Here is a 24,326-nt window from a genome sequence, read left to right on the forward strand (position 1 = left end):
CTGAAACTGTATCACTTCTGCCCTCCAGCTTTTTGTGGGTTCTTTTCTCCTCCTTCACTCACACATAAATTGCTTTCAAATTAAAATTGCTGCTTTTCTGGGGAAAAATCCTGAGAAATATTGGTACCTCAGATATCAGGATGGATTGAAATAATTATCAACTAAAAACTTAGGAAATTCTATAATTAATTAATGTTAATGAACTATCTGGTCCCCTCAATAAATCATGGCAAGAGGAGAGAACTTATGACAGAAGTCAGAGAAGTGCATACAAAATGCTCAAAAAAACCTTATACTGGAGAAAAAAAATGTTCTAACAGTGTATGGTGACAGATGTTAACTAGACTTATTGTGGTTACCATTTTGCAATATATACAAATATGGAATCATTATGTTGTATACCTGAAATGAATATATATATATATGCATATATATATATATATATATGCATATATATGTCAATTATACCCCAATAAAAAAATTTTAAAGCCAAAAAAATACTTGTTGAATAGAATTGGAAGTCTTTCTATTGACATGCTCCTCTAAGCAGCAGAAGAAAACAGCAGTAAGTAAAGGGGGTACATGATTCTGATGTTAAGATACATTACTAAGAAGCAATGGTAGCCACCCTTGTTATTTTCAGTTTTCTTTACTTTGCATGAGAACCACCCCTTTTAAAAGAGAAAGGGAGAACAGTCAATGAGCAAATACATACATTATACACACACACACACACACACACACAGTAGTTGCTTGAAATAAAATCAGTGTCTTTCACATGGTAGCAGCTACCTTTTTAAAAAATAGTTTAATGGTTTTAAAAAAATTTTTTTTAACATCTATTTGTTTTTGAGACAGAGAGACAGAGCATGAATGGGGGAGGGTCGGGGAGAGAGGGAGACACAGAATCTGAAACAGGCTCCAGGCTCTGAGCTGTCAGCACACAGCCCGACATGGGGCTCGAACTCACAGACCGCGAGATCATGACCTGAGCCAAAGTCGGACGCTTAACTGACTGAGCCACCCAGGCGCCCCTAGTTTAATGGTTTTATTAATACAAATACAATGTGCACACGAGCTGTCTATTCATTTTCTTTGCTGTGCAGCATGGCATTGGAATTGGTGACTCTGATGGCCAGTTGGGCTGCTCTTTTCACAATGGTTTGTGATTCTTAGAGGAGACATTGTAAGCAATCTCTGCATAGTAAGATTTGTTGCACATCAGCAGCACTTGACTGTTGTGGACTAGGAACTTCTGGAAGCCACTGGGCAGCATGTGCTTTGTTTTCTTATTGTTCCTATAACCAATGCTGGGCATCAAGATCTGGCCCTTGAATCTCCTGCACACCCTATTGTCAATGCCTCTGGGTTTCCACCAGTTACACTTAATTTTGACATATTGGTCTGAGTGGCGCTGGATGAACTAATTCGTCCTCTTTTTAACAATCTTGGGCTTTACAATGGTAAAGTAAGAGATGGCTACCAAGGAAGAACATCTCCAAGGAAGAACACATTTACCATTTTTTAAAAAACCAACTAGGTGCCAGGTACTGAACTAAACACTTGATATGTCATTTATCCTTAGAACAACCTAGTAGGTGGGAATTATTAATCTCACGTGTAAAATGAAGAAAATAAGACTCAAAGAGGTCAGTGAGAGTCTTTGTCCAAGGTCACAGAGCTAAGAAATGACAGAGCTGGGATTTCAACCCAAATGTGTCTGACTCTGAAGCCCACTATATTATACTGCAATTTCCACAGTTAGTCTTACACCATCCCCTTTGCAGGTAGGAGCATATCTTGATAATGCCATTTTATACAGAAGGACATTAAGGCATGGAACAGAGAAACGTTATTCTAGAATCTAAAATACTTTCCCTTCCACATAATCCAGGCTCCAAAGGGGGGAAATGAAATTAGAGAATTACCCTTCTTCACTAAGCTTCTACCATAGAAAAATCTCCACCCAGGGATATTAGTCTTAGTGACATATGGCACTGCAGGAGGTGGGATGCAAGATGATCCAACTAGCTGTGGCCGCACCACATTGTGGCAGAGGTGAAAGTGGAACACAGACCTGAGCTGCACCTATTAAAAAACAGTAGTAGGAAGGCAGAAATCTGTGCTTTAACCCCATCTCCATACAATTTACTTGTTTTTAATAAACTAATTCCACCTTGTATCGATGTGACAGTCATTTTGAATCTGTGCAAAGTGATTTACAGAATTTATAAGGCTTTAAAATACTTTTGAGCCTAGAATTTTAAAGTGATTCCCAGATATTCTATGGTGGGAAATACACTTATTTATAAATGGATAAATAAAAAAGTGAAAGGTTAAAGGATTTACCTCAAATCACAAAGGCACAGCTAGGAATAGAATCAGCCTCTTAAATCCCAATCCTGGAGCCAGATGATAAGACTGGTGCATTTTTAATCTCTTAAGAATTGTAAAAACCTTTTGGGAATTCTGATCTTAGGAAGTTCCTAATTATTTATGTAATGAATCATCATTATAAGCATCTAAAGCATTTAAAAAAAAAAAAGAACCATCACAACCACCTTAAAACCTTGTCTCATCTTAAGCCTGTGGATTTGGTTGGCTTTAAAGAAGGTAATTGGCCCCCATTATCCCACACTGTTTAGAGGAATCTATATCATTTCTGGGCTCAAGAGGGCTGCTTTGGAAACCTTGTACTAACTAGCCTGACATGGATTAGGGATTGGTTTTGGAGTCAGGAGCTTTGGGCTTGAATCTTGACTTCAATCCTTAGTAGCCAAGTATCCTTTAGCCTTAGTTTTCTCATCTGCACAATGGGAATAAAGCCAATATCACACACAGAGGATTGGGGTGAGAATCCAAGGACACAGGACATGGGAAATGTGGAAGCATTTTAGAAAATTGTAGAGTATACTCTTTGACATCAGCTGTAGCAATTTCTTACTAGAATGTTGCTGGAGGCAAGGGAAACAAAATAAAAAATGAACTATTTGGACCTCATCAAGATGAAAAAAAACTTCTACACAGCAAACAGTCAACAAAACTAAAGGCAATCTATGGAATGGGAGAAGATATTTGCAAACGACTTATCTAATAAAGGGTCAGTATCCAAAATCTATAAACAACTTATCAAACTTAACACACAAATAAAGCAAATAGCCCAGTTAAGAAATGTGCTGAAGACATATATAGACACTTTTCCAAAGAAGACATCCAGATGGATAAAAGACACATGAAAAGATGCTCCACATCACTCATCATCATGGAAATACAAATCAAAACCATGGTGAGATACCACCTCGCACCTGTCAGAATGGCTAAAATTAAGACCACAAGAAACAACAGATGTTGGTGAGGGTGTGGAGAAAGGGGAACCCTCTTGTGCTGTTGGCGGGAATGCAAACTGATGCAGCCACTCTGGAAGATAGTAGTTTCTTCAAAAAAATTACAAATAGAACTACTCTATGATCCAGCAATAACACTATAAAGGATTTACCCAAAGGATACAAAAATACAGATTTGAAGGGGTATATGTACCCCAATGTTTATAGCAGCATTATCTACAATAGCTAAACTATGGAGAGAGCCCAAATGTCCATCGACTAATGAATGGATAAAGAAGATGTGGCGCACACACACACACACACACACACACACACTGGAATATTATTCAGCTATCAAAAAGAATGAAATCTTGCCATTTTCAACAACATGGATGAAGCTAGAATGTATTATGCTAAGCAAAATAAGTCAATCAGAGAAGGACAAATACCATAGGATTTCACTCATGTGGAGTTTAAGAAACAAAACTGATGGACATATGGTAAAGGGGGGGAAAAGGAAGAGATAAACCACAAAAGACTCTTAACAAACTGAGGGTTGAAGGGAGGTGGGTGGGGAATGGGCTAGATGGGTGATGGGGATTAAAGACAGAACTTGTGATGAGCACTGGGTATTGTATGTGAGTGATGAATCACTGAGTTCCACTCCTGAAACCAATATTGCACTGTATGTTAACTAAAATTTAAATAAAAGGAAAAGAAAACACAGAATATTGTAGAGTATAATATAAAAATCAAGTGGTAGTCTTGAAAGACCCCTACTTTTTATCACTATAACATGAGTGATTGGGAAGGAAGGGTCTCTGAAAGTTCAATCTGAAAATTTAATATTATAAACATACAGAGAAAGCTGATTAAGAATGGTGTTCCTTACATGCATGACAAGGCCTTCCAAAGGCATGACAAACACACATATACAGATAGCAAATGAGACTGGAAGATGCTATTGGATACCAAAGATTGAATATAGATGCTGCTTACTGTGGAAACAGGCCCTATATGAACTTCATGAGTGAATCATTTCCCTTCTCAGACCAAGGTATCTCTGAACATCAGTCAGAACCCTATAGCCTCATGTCAGACAAAGATGGTATGTGGAAGTGGGCAGTCCAGAAATCAAACAAAAGCAACCTGGACACTTGGATAGCACCAAGAAAGAATCCAGAGAGTTTCAGAAAAGGGGGAGTTGCAAAGTAAGAGAAAATTAGGAATTATTAATATCCTATGCTTCTGTCTTAACAATTTCCCTTCCTCCTTACCACTCATTCAGTTGTCAAACCCCCATCTTCTCCCAGTTCTTCATTTCTGTCTATATCCTTGAGGCTTCAAATCCTGGGGTCTCCAAAAGAAATCCCAGTGTTTTCTCACCTCAGGTCCTTTGCTCACATTGTTTTGTTTACCTAGAATTACTTTCTTATCACACTTCTGGTACTTCTCCCCAAATAAGAAGAATTATGGAATGTACTGTAACTCATCTCTGAACCCAAGTCTACCCCGTTCTGCTAGGCTCCCATCAATTCTTAACTCCTTTGAACTCAGAGTTTCTCTTATATTAAAATGAGTATCATTTTCTCCTTGGGGTTGCAGTTATTTGTATACTTGGTGTTATTTCCTCTGCTTGGCTATAATTTCCTTCAGGTAAATTACAGTTATCAGCACAGTGCCTGACATGGAATAGGTATTCAATAAATGATTTTAGATGAATGAATGATCATCATCGCTTGCAATAATCAGGCCACCATCATTTTTCATCTGGATTTTTGCAACAGCCTAAGTAATCTCCCTGCCTTCTATCTTGTTCTCCTCCAATCTATCCTTTTCACTGTCACAATATATATCTTAGAAAAATTTCTTTCATTATATTACTCTCTTACTCAAGAATCTTAAATAATGTCCTGCTGTACAGAATAGAGTCCAAATCCCTCTGCCTTTCTCTAAAACCTCTTTGATACCAGTTGAATAGAGTCCCTGCTGCTTCCAAGTCTGGGTATGTTGCCCCCAGATCTAAATTTAATTGATCTCACCTGTATCAGGAAACCTTCCCAAACCAATCCACCCTTTATTGTTCCTCTTTTATAATTCTACAGCATCATTCTCTGTACTATACATACTCTAATAATTTATTTCCTTGTATTGTTATGTACCTGTTCTCCAGAGTACATGTTTTTTCTTCGAAATAAGATTGCAGACTTTGTATACACCGTTGCTCTTTCCACACCAACTAGCAAAGAGCTGGGGACCTATTAGGACTTCAGCTCACACTTTCAAACATTTATCATTTTCTTCTCTGATTATTCTGTCTGGCCTTACCTGTGCTTCCTTCACTGTCTGGAGCCATTTTAAGGGGCTTATTATACACTTTATATTAAAAAAACAAAGTTTACCTGGTAAGAATAGTTTTCTTTGAGAAAGTCCCTATCTCCCCTCAACATATTCAGAGAAAATCTTATAGTACCTTAAGATATCTTAGTTTACTGTGTTTGGAGATCTTTTAATATCATTATACATATAAGACTGCTGTGTGGCTCTTGTTATTTCAAGCTATTAAGTGAGTACTATATGCAAAAGAGCTTTAAAATAGAATCTTTGATGTAGAGGACAATATATTCTTCTTATTATATTAACATAAGAGAAATGTTCTCGTGCTTCTCTCTTAATAACAAGGTAACTACTAACCTTTCTTAATGGTTTCCCCAAACACAGTATATTCCTAGGCTTACAAATAAAGACTTGGATAATGAGAGAAGAGCTACTTGCATTCAGTCTGAGGACAACACATTAACAATATTCCATCTCCTTTCAAGGCCATTCAGAGGATTTTCATCAACAAGGAGAAAATAGCCAAAGGAGAGGATAGAGAAGCTATTGAAAAAAAAATACTCAGGATCAACACTTTAAAAAAAATGTTCCTTTAAAAAAAGTACACATTTGGGGCATCTGGCTGGCTCAGAAGAGGATACCACTCTTGATCTTTGGGTCATGAGTTCAAGTGCCACATTGGGCAGAGAAATTACTTAAAAATAAATAAACAAACAAACAAACTTAAAAAATAAAGTAATCCTTGCTTTAAAAAAACAAAACTTTTTAAAAAAATACACATTCTCTTCTTTCTCCCTTCTTTTATAATACTTCAGCTTCTAAATTAATATCTTTTCTCTGCCTATTTTCCCTAACAGTATTTGTCTCCATTTGTCTCTCTTCCATTATCTGATTCTATTTATTTCATTTCATTGTTTTCAATCCAGGATCAGGGGAACAGCCCTCTAACTCTTAAGTTCTTGCCTTTCTATAATCACTGTCTTGAGCACAGGGCTTAACAATACCTCTAACTCAAATTATCCAAAACTGAACTCATAATCTTCCTTTAGTTACTATCTAAGCCTGCTCTTGTCCGTGTCTTCTCTATAATTCTAACAACTCCAGACTCGAAAGTTTAGAATCATCTTCTACTCATCTCTCCCCCATTATCCACATCCAACTGATTTCAAACCAAATCTTATCAGCATCTCTTCTATTTCTTCCCATACTGATTGCCTTAGGTCCTCAACATCTCTTGCCTAGACTGATGTCCCATTCTCTAGAGTCTTCCTATCTAATCCATTCTATATATTGGTAGTTTTCTTAAATCTAAACCTAGTCATGGTACTCCCAATCAAAAACCTTCCATGATTCTCCACTGTTTATGGAATAGAACACACATTCCTTCACCTGGCATTCAAGGCCCTCTGCATTTTAGTTCCCACCTAGTTCCTTTAGCCTTTCTTCCTGATTCAATAAAAGTTTCTACCATATCTAGTCTTTGTGGGATTCTTAGAGCATTGCCCTTTCTACCTCTTCCATGCCTATGCTTAGGATATTCCCTCTGCCTTTTGTCTCTTTTTTTCATTTTTGCCTATGAAAGTCCTACTTAATCTTCAGACACAGTTGAGATCTCACCTTCAAACAACCTTCCAAGACTGAGTGGCTTGCCGTATCTATTTAGCACAGTTCTTTGTCACTAACAAATCCTTAGAAAGGTTTGATGACTTGAACTCTCATAAGAGCATGTAAACTTTAGGGAACTCATGACCTGTAGGAGTGAGACAGGCTAAAAATAAGTTAAATAGGAAAACTGGGCAAGCAGCCAGAGTCTCCTCCTTTTTATGCTTTAATGTCCAGCTAAATCTGTATTTGTGTGCGTGTGTGTGTGTGTGTGTGTGTGTACACCTACCTACCAGGCTGTTCAGCTACTGGAATATATATACTTGGGTATGTTCCTGGGAGTGAATGTACCAGTGTGCATCTATGGATGTATGCCTGCCTATTCCTGTACCCCTGTAAATTCCTTTTTCAAACCCTTGTTGCAGATTTCTGTTTTAAAATGATGTTCAGGTTAAATGTGATGTGGAATAAAATAGGTACTTTTTGAAATTGGTTCTGAGCATACACGGTACAGGCATCTAGGGAGTTGCTAAGAGGGACATTGTATTTAAATGTAAGGAATTAGTAGCAGGATCAGCCCATAACACACTATTGGGCACATCAGGAAAAGGTACCATTTGCTAAAGGTATTTTACTTCCATTTGTCAGAAAATTGTCATAATATACCAATTTTGTTAGCACAAGGTACTTGACTGCCATCTTCAGGAAAATTGTTACAATAAATATATATATCTTTATGGCTTACTTTGTGAAACGTGTCCCCTTAGAGATGGCAGCCTCATATACTGTACAGACTGTACAACTTTATGTGCTGATCTTTCCCAGTTGCTATTCTTAAAAAAGATAGAAGTTGTCTATCTTATTTAAGGGAAAAGTTGTTCCTTTTGTTTGGAAAAAAAGATAGCTGTTAGAATTTCCTGTGTCTAAGTAGAGACTCCATATTCTCTTTCCTGATCAAATCATTTTCAAGATCAGGGTGCTGATCTGATTACAGGTATTGGTAAAACAAGTTAAGGCTTTTCCTGTAAGCTATTTTGGAAGAAAATTTGGAGCCAAGGGGACATCAAAGCTTAGTTGTTTCTTCTTAGTCCTCACAAGAAAGGGAGAGCCTTGGAACATTGACACCTAGCTCCAATTTCTAGTTCCAGCTACAGGAGAAATTTGACACCAAGGTAATGAATCAGGAACTTTTCAATTAATGTGAAAAGAATACCATACATAGATTAAATTCTGATTAATAGTTAAGATAGTGAAAAGGGTACCAAATGGTATCTAGCTATGTTTAACCCTTCTCTCCATATACTACACTTAAGAATGATATTTTTTAGTGTTGCTCTACTTGAGTGTTTTAAGGAATTTGCATTTTTAAAATGACTGGCTAAATAACTCATTCTCATTTTCACCAGAATTAACTATGTTTATGACCAAAGACTAATAATTCAAGACCACATGATCAATATAGGGCTGCTCCTAATGAGTAGGGTACCTCTGTATGAGTTAGAAAAAATTACAACCCTCTGGGAGGATATGAGGCAGCCCTGCCTACTATCACCTACTGGTAATGCACTTGAATAGCTAAGTCCATTTTATTGAGGGGCGACTATATCAAAACTCCTCTGCATACCTGAATACAGAAAGTGATGGCAGCAAATATCATGGCACATATACAAATGATACTAAAATAAGGTAGCATTTGCACATTTTTTATTTTTAATATACGTTTTAGGGATGCCTGGGTGGCTCAGTTGTTTAAGCATCTGACTTGATTTTATTTCAGCTCAGGTCATGATCCTGTGGTTCATGAGTTTGAGCCCCATGTCAGGCTCCATGCTGACAGTATGGGGCCTGTTTTGGATTCTCTCTCTCTCTCTCTCTCTCCCCTCTTCCCCCACTTGCATGCTCGCTCTCTCTCTCAAAAAAATAATAAACTTGAAATATGTGTTTTAGATCTAATTTCTCCATGAACCTCTATGATATTTTTATAAAGCAGTTCCACCACAATTTATTGAGTGGCAGGCTGTATGTTGGGCCCTGAGGGCCTTATCCTTATAGCCCTAATGGGATACACAAGCTGTTAATCTCAATATTATATGGCAATTGAGAAGCAGATGTTTGTGTAGGGTGCTATGTGGGCACAGAGGAAGGGCACCTAACCTAGATGGGATACCAGTGAAGACTTGCTAGAGGAGATGGCTGAGCTGAGTCAGCAGCACATTGTTGGCTTCATTTAAAAGACACAAAAGCTAAGCCATGAAAAGATTAAGCAATTTGCCCCATATTGCACAGCTATGCAGAGTGGAATTATGACTAGAACCAATGCGAAGTAACTCCCAATCTAAGAAAGAGTCCAAACTAGTGAACCCCTGGCTACACAGTACCATTTGGATTTATTTGAGAAATTTTATTTGAAATACTATTTTATTTGAGGAAGTTCCATACTTACATGCCTCACAGATACCTGCCTATGATATTAGAAAAATGCAAGCACACCAAAATAACCCAAACCGCAGCTTTCTAGGACAGTTAATTAGCACCTGTAACACATTCCTGGCAACTTTTAGTTCTTCATTCTGTGGTTGCTGCAGCTTGCTACAGGAAGATGTATCACATAAAAATGAGGCATCAGCTCAAACTTCCTTGGATACCAACTTTAAGAGGTCTGAGTAACTCAAATCATTCCCCGAAGTTCTTCAACCAACAAAGGCAGCTAACAAAAGTACTGCTAATTAAATGTATAATTAGGGTTTATTATAACTATCGTATATTAGTTTAAAGTCTCATTCACCACTGCTTTGAATTGGTTTTGTCCTGTTTTTATTTGTGCTTAATTGTCCTGTTTTATATGTGTTTAATTTTATAGGCTACTTCATGCCCTTTCTGGATGCAGGCAGAGTGTAAATTTTAAATAAATAATAACAATAGGTTAAATTTATGTAGACTTGGATCTTTTATGTGCTGCATGTACACTTTATAGTACATTAGGACTCCTTACAAAATCAACCTATATGGTACATTTATGCCTATTTTATAGGACATGGAATAATTTTGCTGTTTTAAATTATTACAGAAGCTTATAGTTATATATTAGCTTTTACTACATATTTTTAATTATATCTACAATTTACTTGGTGTAGTGTCCTTGGCCAAGAACACAAACCCCCATAATAAAAATGTTCTTATAAACAAAGACAATGCATATTATGACAACCCATTTAATGAGGCCTATTGTAACACTTACCTGGGGTCAGGGGAGGGAGGAACTTTCCAGAATGGCCATGTTTCCAGGAGAATATTATTAATTTCTGGAATATTTTAGGCCAAATTTTAAACTGTGACTTGCTTCTTTTTCATATTCAATGTGTTCCTACATCACCAGCGCTTTGCTAAGAAGCCATAATAAACTGGGAATGCAAAATCGCTTTCCTCTTAGCTTAAATTTTTAAAAATATTTATTTATTTTTGGGAGACAGAGAGAGTGCAAGCAGGGGAGGGGCAGAGGGAGAGGGAGACACAAAATTGGAAGCAGGCTTCAGGCTCTCAGTACAGAGCCCTACACGGGGCTTGAACCCATGAAGGGTGGGATCATGACCAGGGCTGAAGTCGGACGCCTAACCAACTGAGCCACCCAGGCACCCCTCCTCTTAGCTTAAAATAAATAATTAGAAAGGTACATCAGTTACAAACCCATTTTAGCATAAAAGGAAAGGACTAATGAAATACTTCTTGTATTTATATTAAATATTAGGCTTTCACTTAAAATTTTATTGAGAGGGGCGCCTGGGTGGCTCAGTCGGTTGAGCGTCCGACTTCAGCTCAGGTCACGATCTCACGGTTCGTGAGTTCTAGCCCCGCGTCGGCTCTGGGCTGATGGCTCAGAGCCTGGAGCCTGCTTCTGATTCTGTGTCTCCCTCTCTCTCTGCCCCTCCCCCATTCATGCTCTGTCTCTCTCTGTCTCAAAAATAAATAAACATTAAAAAAAATATTAAAAAAAATAAAAAAAATAAAATTTTATTGAGAAAAACATTAAAAAGATTCTATTGCTAAAGAGGTTTTAAACATACTAGGCCAAAAAATAAATAAATAAACATACTAGGACACCTGATCCCCAAAGGCCCTTCTTAGAACTTTCCATGGGTCTACAACACTGAAGGTAAAAGATTTCACTGGATTTCCATACTGGCTTCTTACTTTTGCTGTACAAAACTCTGTGATATAAAATAGAAAAAAAAATATCATAGAGAAAGCGGACCAGATGCTTACAAAAGTATAGTGTGGGTCAAAGAAAGCCCAAAACAATAGAAAAAGGGTACTAGATAATGTAATTCTTTTCTTTCATTTTAGCTTTAGTAGTTTAATTTGGAATTTGGCATACAAAGAAATTGGAAGTTAGTTTTTAAGTATATACCCATCAGCCAATCCTCTGCTTCAGCCATGTTATTTTGCTAGTCAACAGCCCTCCAATGGTTGTATCTCATCATTAGGATAATATACACAATTTTGTCAGTTTCCTTCAAAGTTTTAATAGGACTTTGCCATCCACTTTATTTTCCATATTATTTCAGTCTTTATGATTCTATTAGAATGGCCATTTTTTCCAACTCCAGATACTGTACAGGGACTCATTCTTCTGTCTGTAGACCTTGGCCTCACCTGCCCAATTTAGGGATAACCTCACTTCTACTTGATACTGTCACTGCTTAATTTAATTCTGATTTTCTCTAGGCTTGAGGAGGATATATTGTTCCCACTTACCTCAAACATCTTCTTTATTTTTCCCCTAAATTTCTTCAATAAAAATGAATTTTCTATCATGTAGTCCCCCTCATATATGAATCTAATCCACCCCTGAAAACTTATTGGATAGTGAATTTTGGATAGGGAAAATTTATTTCATTATTCTACATTGAAAAAATAATAATGCATTCCCATTTCATCTTGGAACCCTCAACTAATTTCCCCAAATATCAGTAAAGTACTCTAAAATACCCATGTAACAATCCTCCAAATATGTATCATATTGTAAAACATTTTTTTAAATTGTTAAAAAATTACTTATTTATTTTGAAAGAGATAGGAGAGAGAGAATCACAAGCAGGCTCCACCCTGTCAGCATAGAGACCCATATGGGGCTGGCTCCAACCCACGAACTGCAAGATCACAACCTCAGCGGAAATCAAGAGTAGGATGCTCAACAGACGTGAGCCACACCCAGATGCCTCTTGTAAAGCATTTTATATACCAATTACGTGATTATTGAACATTTAGTGAGCTGACAGATATGTCTATGTGTAGTTCAAAATGATGCCTTACTGTACTGGATACAAAACAAACAAAAAACAAACAAACAAACAAAAGCAAGCAAACTTTCAAGCTGCCTGGGAGTGTCTATGTTTTTTTTTTTTTTTTTTTCACCATTAGAAGATGAGATGGAGGAACTCAAAAAATTTAGTGCTGATGAGGGACGATGGAAAGGCAACAAAAGGTTTTTCCAGGAATTTGTAGAAAGACAACTCACCAGTGAAAAGCAATATACTAACAAAACCATCAAGTGAGCCACTAAATGGGTGTTTTGATTCCGCGTGAAACCAAAAAAAAATTTTTTTTAAAATGCCCTGGTGGTCTAGTCAGCAAGTTGAGTAAATTAAAGCAAAAGAGACCATGGCAATGCCAAAATTATCATTTTAATTGTCTTGACAGTCAAGCAGAGTAAGGTGAAGGAGAAAGGGACAGCAATATCCAAATTCTGAGTAAGAGAAAAGTTATGTTCCACTGAAGCCTGGCAGGACGGAAACAGTCACAGTAAGCATTAATTGAGGTTAGTGAGAAGGCACAAACTTGTTAATTTTCTGAAATCAATAATCTTGTTTTGTAGCTTGATTTACTTTCCTCTTTGCTGTTTATGCTTAGCTGTTTTAATAAAGCTACATCACATTTTTCCTTTATACTGGAAGGGACACACATGGTGATGTAATAAGCCATGAAATAGTATGTTCAAGGTACATAATAAATGCAAATGACACTTATTGAAGGAAAATTAACAATTAAAGTAAGCAGGGACTACTGTTAGAGGTGGGGTTCAGAGGATGGTGCTGTGATGCTGGAGCTGGATTCAGGAGAGTGGGGGACTCAATTGACAGAGCCCAAGTTAATAAAAACTCTCTTGGTTTCAAGTGTCTCTACTCATAGCCAAGGAGATTAACAATTTTGTACTCAGTGGGTACCTTTCATTTCCTGTCTCAAACTGCAAAATCCCAGGTAGAGACATTAGCTGCAGGAGAGGGCAAATGAATGAACATCCAGGATTCTGGAATTTCTTAGTTGAGCCTGCAAGCAGTGCTTCCATCGCCCTCCTACTCCTGGAGGCAGGGGCAGGCTCATTCCTCATGCCCACTGCCTCTTGTTTCAGAAGAATTCAGCAAAACTCTGGGTTGGAGCATCACGCTTATCTTTCAGAATCCCCTGGTAACATGTGCCATGCCCTGTGCTAGGAGGAAAACGAGAGGGTGGGAATCACTATCCTCAGGGTCGGAAATCTCTTTTATAAGGCTCTTTAAGGAAAAAGGCTTAACCAACAAATGCCTGAAATGCTTTGGAAGATGAAAATCTCTAAGTACTACAGAAGAGGCTGAAGACTCTGATCTTACTCAATACCACATTATACTTGCCTGTTAAATTACTGATTCAACCTTGGTTGGATTGTATATGGTTTATTAACTCGCTCAATTTTCTACCACAGTTGGCTAATGAAAGCTGAATGAATATTCTATCTCCTCATAATTGTTGGTAATGTCCTCACAGGAAAGTATTTCCCTTCTGGGTAAGAGCAACCTGAAAGAGCATGGTTGGTAACTGTGTGTTAAAGAGACAAAGCCATTAGTACATTTTTGCATATGGTGAAAAGTGACCCAACTGAGTCTTAGAAATTTAAATTTAGATTTTCTTTTTGGGAATTTAACAGTGGCAAGAGGGTGGATTTTGCTTAGGGTCTCCTTCTTCAAGTCCAAATCACAAAAGCTATCAGGACAAATGAAATCTGGATGTCATAGAAAGTGCAGTAAGTAAATGTGAGATCACACTGCCAATTGTATATGCAACATTCGCTAGTGTAGACACAAGGTTTGTCTACATAAAGTGTGTACTTTCATTGCTTTCCATTGCAATCATGTCTCTGAACAGTTATGTTTTCAGCTTATGTTTATCAATCAGATCATACAGGTGTTTGACTAGATAAACTTTAAGCTAAAATTAACAATTGTTTCCTAAATACAATGTAGAACAACGCAGCACATGATCTAATAATTAAGTCAGGGAGGTAACAGGTAGGGGGAGGAGGAGAGCCTGAGACATAATTGTACATTTCCCTAAAGTCTTACTACTGTAGACTATCAGATATATAAGCATATATTCAGAGAGAATCAATGGAAAACAACAAAATATTAATTATCTCTTGATACTTCATCTTGAGTGGTGGGGTGCTGCATAATTTTTATTTACATTTTGGAAGTTTTTTTAAATTTTTAAGTTTATTTATTTATTTTTGAGAGAGAAAGAGAACACAAGCAGGGGAGAAGCAGAGAGAGGGAGAAAGGGAGAGGGCAAGGGAGAGAGAGAAAGAGAGAGAGAGAGAGAGAATCTTAAGCAAGCTCCACCCTGTCAGCACAGAACCTGATGTGTATATATATATATATGTATATATATATATATATATATTTAAATTATTGTCAAGTTAGCTAACATACAGTGTATACAGTGTGTTTTTGACTTTGGGAGTGGATCCCCATGATTCATTGCTTACATACAACACCCAGTGCTCATCCCAACAAGTGCCCTCCTCAATGCCCATCACCCAATTTCCTCTCTCCCCCACTCCTTCCTCAGTTTTTTCTCTATAAGAGTCTATTATGGTTTGCCTCCCTCCTAATTCTATTTTCCATGGGCAGAGTTTGCCTTTCTGGAGTGCACAGCCTGACTGGCTGATGGGGAAGGTAACCAGAAATGGGCTGGAGTTGGAGCAGAGGGAAACCAGCTGGGGATTAAACATTTACTACCCTTCGTCTTCAGGTTCTCAATTTAAGGTTCATTGGCATGGTTCTAGAATGATATTACCCTTTCTTTGTATAAATTTCCTAGTCTTTAGAGTGGGGTAGGTGTGGAGAGCACTTTTTCCTAAAAGACAGGCTTTTCTCTCCCCTCTTTTTTCCCCTCTTTCTTTAAAAAATCTCTTTAGGGGAATAAAGTTTAACGATGTTGGTGAGATTATGGCCAACTTGACTAAGGTTAGGAGAATTTCTTTTCCTCTTACAGTTCTTTTCTGGTTTTGTTTTCCTTGTGGATGTGGAGAGGAATAAGGTCTATTGATTTTAGTGAAGTTGAAGGCTTCTTTTATGATGGGCAGATTTTCCTTTTAAAAAATCTCTGGGTAAAAAAGTCCCTTGCTTTTGGTTGGGTTGTGGGAGCACACCTCTTTAGGTTTGGAGGATTTCCATTTTTATAAATCTAAGTTTTGTAGGGAGAAACTATAAGGGCCACTGGTTTTAGTGAGGTTGGGAGCCCTCCTAAAGGGGGTTTCCTTTCTTTCATTTTCTGTAAAATGAGCAATTTATTTGGAAGAAATAAGATTGGGAGCATCTTTCTGTAAAAGACTTCCTTTTTCTTTTATTTCATTAAAAAATACTTGAAGGCTGGAATATAAATAAGGTCCCTGGGTTTGGGTGGGGTTGGGGGCATCTCCCCTTGAATAAGCTTTAGAAAGAGATTTTGTGAGGTTTTCTTTTTTTCTCCTTTTTGTGGGAGGTAGAGTGGGTTGATCATCAGGAATAATACACTTCATGGACAATAAAGAACTGGTGTACCTTTCCTGAGGAAAATTTCTTTCTTTTAAAAATTATCCCTTAATTTATTTTCTTCTGCATCTCATTCCCTCCCTCTCTACCCCTTCCTTTCCTCCCCCTCGCTCCCTCTCCTTCCACCTCCCCTTTGGTCTCTCCTTTGCTCTCTTTCTTTTTTTTTTTTTTTTTTTAATTTTTTACTTATTTAATTTTTTTGGAGAAAAATGTTCAGGGACTTTGGTGGGTTTTGAGGCATTTTTATTCTCTAAAACGGAGGTTTCTTTTTGAAAATATTTATACTTCCAATTTTTAAATTTCCTATATTAACAATCAAGTTTTGGAGTTTGAATAAATTCAGATCATCCATAAAAGGATTTCCTTTTAATTTTTCTTTTTAAAAAATTTGCATTTTTTTTTGCTGTATCTTGACAGAAAAGTTCATGTGTCTTTGTGTAGATGGAGCACTTCTCTTTAAGAGGATTTCATTTTCATTTCATTAATATTATCCCCCCCCCAACATACATGCCTTTCCATTATTGATTTTTCTTTTAAATCTTAAAATTGTATTTGGAAGATAGGTTCATGTGCTTTGGTGATGATGGGGCTTCTCCCCTTGGCAGGGGAAGGATTTATTTCTTTTCTTTTTTTTTTTTCCTTTTCTGGAAATTAAAAATTCAGGATGTTTGGTATGATCAGGGACTCTGTCCTTTAATATTTCTTTTGTTTGTTAAAATGTTTGTGTGTTTCTGGGATGGAAGGATTGGTTAAGTTTCATCTATGACTTTGATGATTTTGAAAGTATCAACACTTAAAAAGACTTCCTTTTTGTTTGTTTTTCCCAAAGAGAAAAAATTGGGGGGTGAATAAAGGTTCTTTTCCTTGTTGAGGTTGGAGGCCCTGCCTTTAAGAGGATCTTCCTTTTAGTTCTTTTTGATAAATGTCTTTTTTTTGCTTATGTATTCATTTATTCCTTTGTTTATTTGTGGGAAGATAGTAGGTCCAGTATGTTGCAGCTGGAGGAGTGACCTTCCTTTTACTTATTTTTTAAAATTGATATATAATTCACATATCACACAATTCGCCATTTTCAAGTGTACAAAGTGAGTGTTTTTTAGCATATTCACAGAGTCATGCAATCATCACTGCTATCTAATTTCAGAAGATTTTTATCATCTTTCCAAAGAAACCCTGTACCCTTTAGCCATTACCCACACTTCCCCTCTTCCTCTTACCCCAACCCGCAGGCTACCACTAATCTACTTTCAGTCTCTAAGAATTTGCCTATTCTGGACATTTCATGTAATTGGAAGAAATAACATTAGGGAGATTTGGTGAGACTGGTATACCTCCCCTTTGGGAGATTTATTTTTGCCCCCATAACTTTTGCAAGGGGTTCAGCATGAGACGTGAGGTGGAAATAAAGTTTATAAATTTCATAATTTTTTTTAAAGGTTAGAAATACTGTTTACCTTGAGGTGATTTCTCTCTTTTTCTCTTTAATTTTCCTCTTGGGGACATAAGTTTCATGGGTTTTGATGAGAGTGAGGAACACCTCCCTTTAGAATTTATTTTTTTTCTTAAAATAATTTTTAGGGGAGGGATAAGTTTCATTATCTGGGGTCACTGTTCCTTTCTTCTTCTTTTTTAATTCGTACATTTGTTTTTCTATTTTGAGAATAAGGTTTATTTGCTTTGGTGAGGGTGGGGCATCTCCCTTTAGGAATGGATGCTTTCTTTTTTTAATCCTTGAAATAATTTTTTTTCCGTAGAGGGAATTACAGTCAGCAGTCTTTGGAAAGGTTGGGCACCCTATCCCTAGCAGAATTTCTATTTATTTTCTTTCCAGAAAAAGGTCTTCTTTGGGAATAATAGGTTCAGGGTTTTGTGCCTCTTATCCTTCCTTCTCAGGCTCCTGTTCTAGGGTGGCCCCCGTTGGGAGCATCAGACTGGGAACAGCAATTGCTGCTTTGAACAAATTCCAGGCTGATGGAATGTCAGCTTAAAGATTCTTCTTAGACAAATGAGGCTCTTATGTATCACAGAAAGCCCTATTTTGGATACTTTCAAAAATCCACATTAGATAAATTAATAATTATATTAGGTGTCAAGTTTTATTTTTCCCTTCTCCCACCCTGCTGCCTTCTTCAGGGAAATAAGAGTTAATAATGCAGAGGAAAGCATTCTGCAAACTGTAAAGGGCCATACTAGCAGGATTATCTAATCCTTATTATAATATCCCTGAATGGCTTCCTGGCTTCTATGGATTTTCCTCTTTTCCTTGGGAGCACTTTGGGAAATGGATCAGTCTTTCCTTTTGGGCTGCAGATGTGCAGAAGCCCCAGTCAGAGATTTTAATAAACACATAAGAATTGTATTCTCAGGAAAGACCACTGACCAAATATCTAATTATCTTTTCTAGAACATACTGCCGCAAATGCTCAGGAGCTCTCAGAATATACCAAATAAATCAGATAGTTTCATCAAAACCTGGCAAAGAGGGGGGAAAGAGCCTAAAAGGAAAGAAAATAATTTCATCTTGACCTTCAACAGGTTAAACATTCGATCCTACAATCCCAAAGCTGTTTATAGTCATTGCAGATATTCTATTCACTTAGGAAAAAATATATTACCCCTGAAACCCACAACATCATCATTAGTCTGCTGCTGCTGGGACTGCAAGGGATAAGGACACTTTCCAAACATTTTTTTTAATTGTTGGTAATTTGCTTGTTAATTATGGCTCTAACATCCATTCTGAAAAGGGAAAGACTGACTGCATTTCTTTAAAGGCTATATATTCCAGGCTATTTATTTATTTATTTTATATTCCAGGCTATTTAAATAATCATTTACTTCTTACTCTGAAATCAATGAGAATGCATTTTTATTCATTCACAGCAACAGTCTCTACATCTCTCTGGAAATGGAATTGATAGGTTGCAAGCTTCAGTAAATGTTTACTGAGCAAAAATAGGGAGGGCTGAATTGTACTAGGCACTGAGAGGGAAAGAGTATCTACCTTCGAGAAGCTCAGAAATAAGTAAAATGATAAAGTAGGTAAGAATTACCAGATATCCTATAAACAAATGCTTGCTACTTTGGAAGAAAGTGTGTGCAAAGAAATACCAGGAAACTGCTCTGTTATGGTTTGGGGTGTAATGGTAACTGGTAATTGATCTATTAGCACATACCCCTCCCCCCAAAAAAATAAAGGCCACAAAACTGTATTTTTTTTCAGATTTTCATTGATCACCTGTATGATGTGGTTATAATTTCATAGCTAGTTACACCCAATTAATAAAAACATAAGCTATCTTTCTTCAACCACAACTGAGGGGAGAGAAACAAATACAGTACCCTTCATTTAAGCCCCACTCCCCCCCAAGGAGTCATGACATTGTTAAAGAACCAATTCACACATCCTTACACTTACTGCCACCAGGTGGGAGACTACAGCTCATTTCCTAGAAATCAAAACATTTTAGAAAGGAAGGAAATAGACAGGTTTGGTTCATAAGATTATGTTATCTTGGTATCTATTTGGAAAGACACATGAGCCCCCTTTTCTCAGTCTCTACCCTCATGATTGGCATGGATTTGCAACCAACAGGTTCTGAAACCTGAAAAGAGCAGACTCCAAACTGGAAGATGTTGACTTTTCTTCCTTCCTTCCTTCCTTCCTTCCTTCCTTCCTTCCTTCTTTTTTTCTTTTCTCTTTCTTTCTTTCTTTCTTCTTTCTTCTTTCTTTCCTTCTGCAATACCAGTCAGCAAAATTATCTGGGAGAAACCTGCAGTCACATTCAAACACTTTGTTTTGCTCATTTCATCCTTTGACTTATCAGGTTAGTTCCATGCTACTGGTACTGACTGTGCCTTGCCAGGTAGGATCTCATTGTATGATAAAAGCTGTATTTTGTTATGATCTTTGAGTGTGTGTGTGTGTGTGTGTGTGTGTTTCCCCAAGTTTGCCTCAAGGAGGCAGTGTCTGAGAACAACACCTCCTCAGGTAAGATGGCAACCTGTTTGCCTTGAATGTTAAGATGCAAGTCAGCTGGTTGTGGGTGCTATTTGCCTGAGGAGGATGCAGCAGAGAACGGTCCTATCACTGAAGATCAGATGTTCCCAGCCAGAGAGCAATTGCATAGCAACACCTAGGGGGTTGAAGAGGCTTTGGCTTCCAAGGATCTGAACATATACCCAGATCCTTTGCATCCTTCAAAATCATCTAGAGCCACTGATAGGTTCATCTACATGGCCCTCTTAGCGGATAGTCAGGGTTCTTAACCCAATCCTAAAAGATAAATGACTGGACAAATGACTAAGTCTACAAAGGACAAAGTCAAACCTTGGTGGGGGGGAGGGGGTAGGTCCTGGTCCCCTGCCAGGGCTGCCAAATGCCTATGGGTCAGTCACCCAGCACATCTGAGAGGGCACTGTGTAGAGGAAGCTAACCTGATTCCCCTTACCTTGATCCTCCTTATCTGTCTGGCAACAGACATTTTTCCTGTTAAGCTCATGGGACATGTTTTCCCCCTGTCACGGGGCTCATCCCTAGAGCTCCTGGCCTCTAGTCAGTCTACCAGAGGCCAAAGAGGCCATATATTTGCTGGACATCCCGGTAATTAAGTCCCCAGGTGTTGAGCCAGGTTCCCCAAATCTCACTTAAGAAGGCCATAGGTTAGGTGGTCCCTGTTGGTCTCCCTCCCATCGGCTTCATTGCAAACTCTCCCAAAATGACAAGAGCAAGTCCCAGGTTAGGGTGATCTTCGGTGTCTTGCTACACTGCCATTTCCTTTCCTGAGATTGCTGCAGGGAGGAGGAGAGCCACCCCCCTGGAGAGAGCCGGGTTGTTGGATTTAAAACAACAACAACAACAACAACAACAACAACTTGTCTTACTCTCCTACGGTCCTATTTTATCTATTTTTAAGCCTCTGCACTTTTTTTTCACCCTGTTAAACTTTTCGCTTTAGGCTTCCTCTTATTCAATCATTTATCATTGCAGTTATTTTGCAAACTCAAGGCTTCCTACTCATAATTCAGGAAGCAACCAACGGTCCCATTTCCATTTCGCGATGCCAAGTTCTGCCCCCTTCCCCTACATTCTACAAGTGTGCGCTCCACAGCAGAAGGATTCCAGAGTCGTGTCCCTACGCCCTGCTAGGCAGCAGGATGGACGAGTATTGTTGGTGTGGTATGTTTTATGTTTCTGCATTTTGTTTCGTGTTTTTTTTTTTTTCCTGCAGCGGAAGCTAAATCAAGGTGTATCTATACGTTATCATGATATTCACAGTCTCATGGAACGAAGTTTAGGGGAAAGGAAGAGTAGGGGGAGTACAGAGAAAGCAAGAAAGACAAACAGATTCCTGCCAAAGAGCCAACGGGGTTTCGGGGGTCCAAGGAGAACACAGAAAACCTTCCTCCTCCCCCCACCACCGCGGGTGCGCGAGGATCCTCCACTCGTCTTCTCCAGGCTAAGTGCAACGTTTAGGAAGGCATCTGTGAAGACTGGAAGAGATGAGGATTTCCATTCACACGCTCTCAAATACCAAGTCCTATTTTGGTGTCTCTAAGCCGGGACTCCTGTACCATTTCAACTGGCCCCAGTGCGGGATGCCAGTCGCCCGCTTGTGACGCGGCCCATCACCGTATCACCTACCTGCCTGGAAATCCTGCAGACAGATGGAATGGTGGCTTCGACACACGCATGCTCTCCCCCTCCTCCCCAGTGAACCCTGCCCTTCCCCTGCAGTGCGCGTGGGCGCCGCCCATCCCCTCATCCCCACCCGGAGTACCAGCTCCCAGCAGCCAACAGAGGCGCAGGGCACCTCCTTGGAGCGCCGCCAGTTGCGCCCCCACTAATGACCCCCTCCCCAGTGTCAGGGAGGGGGCCAAGCTGACGACTGCGGCTCCGCAGCTTGGGCCTCTGCGGTAGTGACCGCGGCTAAGAGGTGTGTCCCACCCCCCCACCCCCCACCCCCACTCCGCCATCCCCACCACTCAGTCCCATCGCTGTGTACCCAGGGCCAGCCCGAAATACTTCTCTAGGTCTCTTGCGCTCCCTGGGGATGTCTTCCTCCTCTTTTTCAAGATATAGGCGCTCACTGCACTGCCACTTCTCCCCATGGGGAAAACTGCTCCGACTCCCAATCCGTGCAGTCACCCCTGTTTTTAGCCCCAGCGAGCCCACTCTCACTTCCACATGTTGCTTCCCGCCTCCCAACCATTTCCCACTGCCCCTCGATCCCCCACCTCTGCATCTCTCCGCGCATCTTTGCCAGTCAGTGGCAGCAGCCAAATGGGATGCTTCGGGTACAGAGTCCCACAAGCTCGGTAGCCTTTCGGCCTCATTTTACTTCTTTCCCCCCCGCCCCAGGGGGTCTATTTCTTACCTTGATACTGGAGAACAGCACTGGCGTTCGGGGCGGTGATGTCTTTGGACCCTTCTCTGGAGCTACCACCGGACACTGCAATAGACGTGGTGCTGAACTCGGCTCCGGACGGGACTCTGGAGCCGGCTCAGGGCAGGACTCTGTGGCTGGTTCTGGGGCCGGCTCAGGGGCCGGTTCTGTGGCTGGTACTGGGGCCGGCTCAGAGGCCGGTTCTGTGGCTGGTTCTGGGGCTGGTTCTGGGGCTGGTTCCGGAGCCCGCTCGGGGGCCGGTTCCGTGGCTGGTTCTAAGATCGGTTCCGTATCGAGTTCTGAGGCTGGTTCTAGAGCTGGCTTGGGGGCCGGTTCTGTATCTGGTTCTGGGACCGTTTCAGTGTCGAGTTCTGGGGCTGGTTCTGGGGTAGCTCTCGGACAGGGCTCCGGAACAGGCTCTGGACAGAACTGCGGTACCGGTTCCGGCGAAGGCGCGTGGAGCAGCGGAGGAGCCCGCGGCGGCGGAGGCTGCTGCTGCGGCGGCGGCCACGGCGGCCACGGCGGCGGCGGCTCTGGAGACTCCGCGGGCTGCTCTCCATCCTGAGGCGGGTCAGTGCCCTGGGCCGCGGCAGCTCCGCTGTCCATGGCCGCACACCTCCTCAGGTCTGGGCAGCTAGCACCCGGGAGCTCAGAGGGCTAAAGTACCCTCGGGCGCCCCGCCCACTCCAGTTTGACTACCCCTTGCAGGATGCCAAACTTTCCCCCGCCCGGCTCCATGGCTGGCTCCGCTCTGAGGTCTAACCCCGGGGCGCTCGGCGTCTCCCAGTGCTGGAACACGCCCCTCGGTGAGCGCACACCTCTTCGTAAGCAGCCACGGGTCCGATGGGCGGGAAGCAGAGGGGCTTGCGAACGGGGACTGGACAGAGCGCTTGATGACCTCCTAGAGACGTGCTGGAGGGGAGGGGGGGGAGAGACAAAAAAAGGGAGGAGGGAGTGGAGCGGCCCGGGGGGAGGGGTTGGAGCCCAGCAGTTTAACCCTTTGGTGACGTGAATGCAAAAAAAAAAAAAAAAAAAGCCGGAGGCGAACTTGAGGGTCTTTGGAACCCCCTCCCCCAGCCACTCAGCTGTGAGCTGCTGCTCTTAACAGCTTGCATCCTGTGTCTGCTCCCTCACCTCAGCAGCAGGTGAGCCTAGCCTTGGACCAACCTCCTGTCCCCCATCTCCAAGCCTCAGTGGGCAAGTAATCCTCCTTTCTAACCGGGGGAAGAAATTTAAGCGGCACGGGGTTGGGGTGTGTGTGTGTGTGTGTGTGTGTGTTCAGTCCTTTGAAGTACAATTTGCACTCCGCCTCAGTTTTTTGCATTTTTGAGCTTTTGCCAGATCGCAGGGGGTTGCTGTTGGGTACAGGGCTTGGGGTGCTTCGGGAAAGGTGTGTGATGAGAGACGGTTGGAGCCCCGGCTTTCAGCAGCCTGCAGATGTAGCGCCTAGAGCAAGGCAAGAGTTCCCAGGGAAGCGGCGCCTGGGCTGCGCGCTCCGGAGCCAAGGTTGTCCTGGTCTCCGCGGTGATTTGGGAATCCGCCTGGCTCGCCCTGGCCATGGGAGACCGCCCTTTGCTTTTAGGTGGACTTCCCAGGCATTAGCAGGACTTTTTACTGAACTTGTTACTGTGTGTGTGTGTGTGTGTGTGTGTGTGTGTGTGTGTGTCTTGGGCTAGGGGAAATTCACTGCACCACCCACACCTTTTGCACCTCCTGATAGCACTCTGACGTTAGAGATGTAAGATTCTCTTGAGAAGAGTCAGGCCAGTCCTTGCCGCAGCACCCTTCCCACTACATCGGGAGACTTTAGAACATCCCTAGACTGTTAGTCACGT

General features: G+C 40.6%; 1 protein-coding gene and 1 pseudogene across 1 annotated transcript in view; both read right to left on the minus strand.

The window, feature by feature from the left end:
- DGKK (diacylglycerol kinase kappa) overlaps nt 1–23,097 on the minus strand; it is a 165,735-nt gene extending 142,638 nt beyond the window's left edge. Inside the window, exon 1 of the mRNA XM_045471786.1 lies at nt 22,483–23,097. Within this exon, the coding sequence (XP_045327742.1) occupies nt 22,483–23,097 (615 nt within the window). The remainder of the gene's footprint in view (nt 1–22,482) is intronic.
- LOC123595170 lies at nt 1,036–21,159 on the minus strand (annotated as a pseudogene).
- Nucleotides 23,098–24,326: the final 1,229 nt, after the last annotated feature.

This window comes from Leopardus geoffroyi, chromosome X (assembly GCF_018350155.1).
Source record: "Leopardus geoffroyi isolate Oge1 chromosome X, O.geoffroyi_Oge1_pat1.0, whole genome shotgun sequence".
NCBI lineage: Eukaryota > Metazoa > Chordata > Mammalia > Carnivora > Felidae > Leopardus > Leopardus geoffroyi.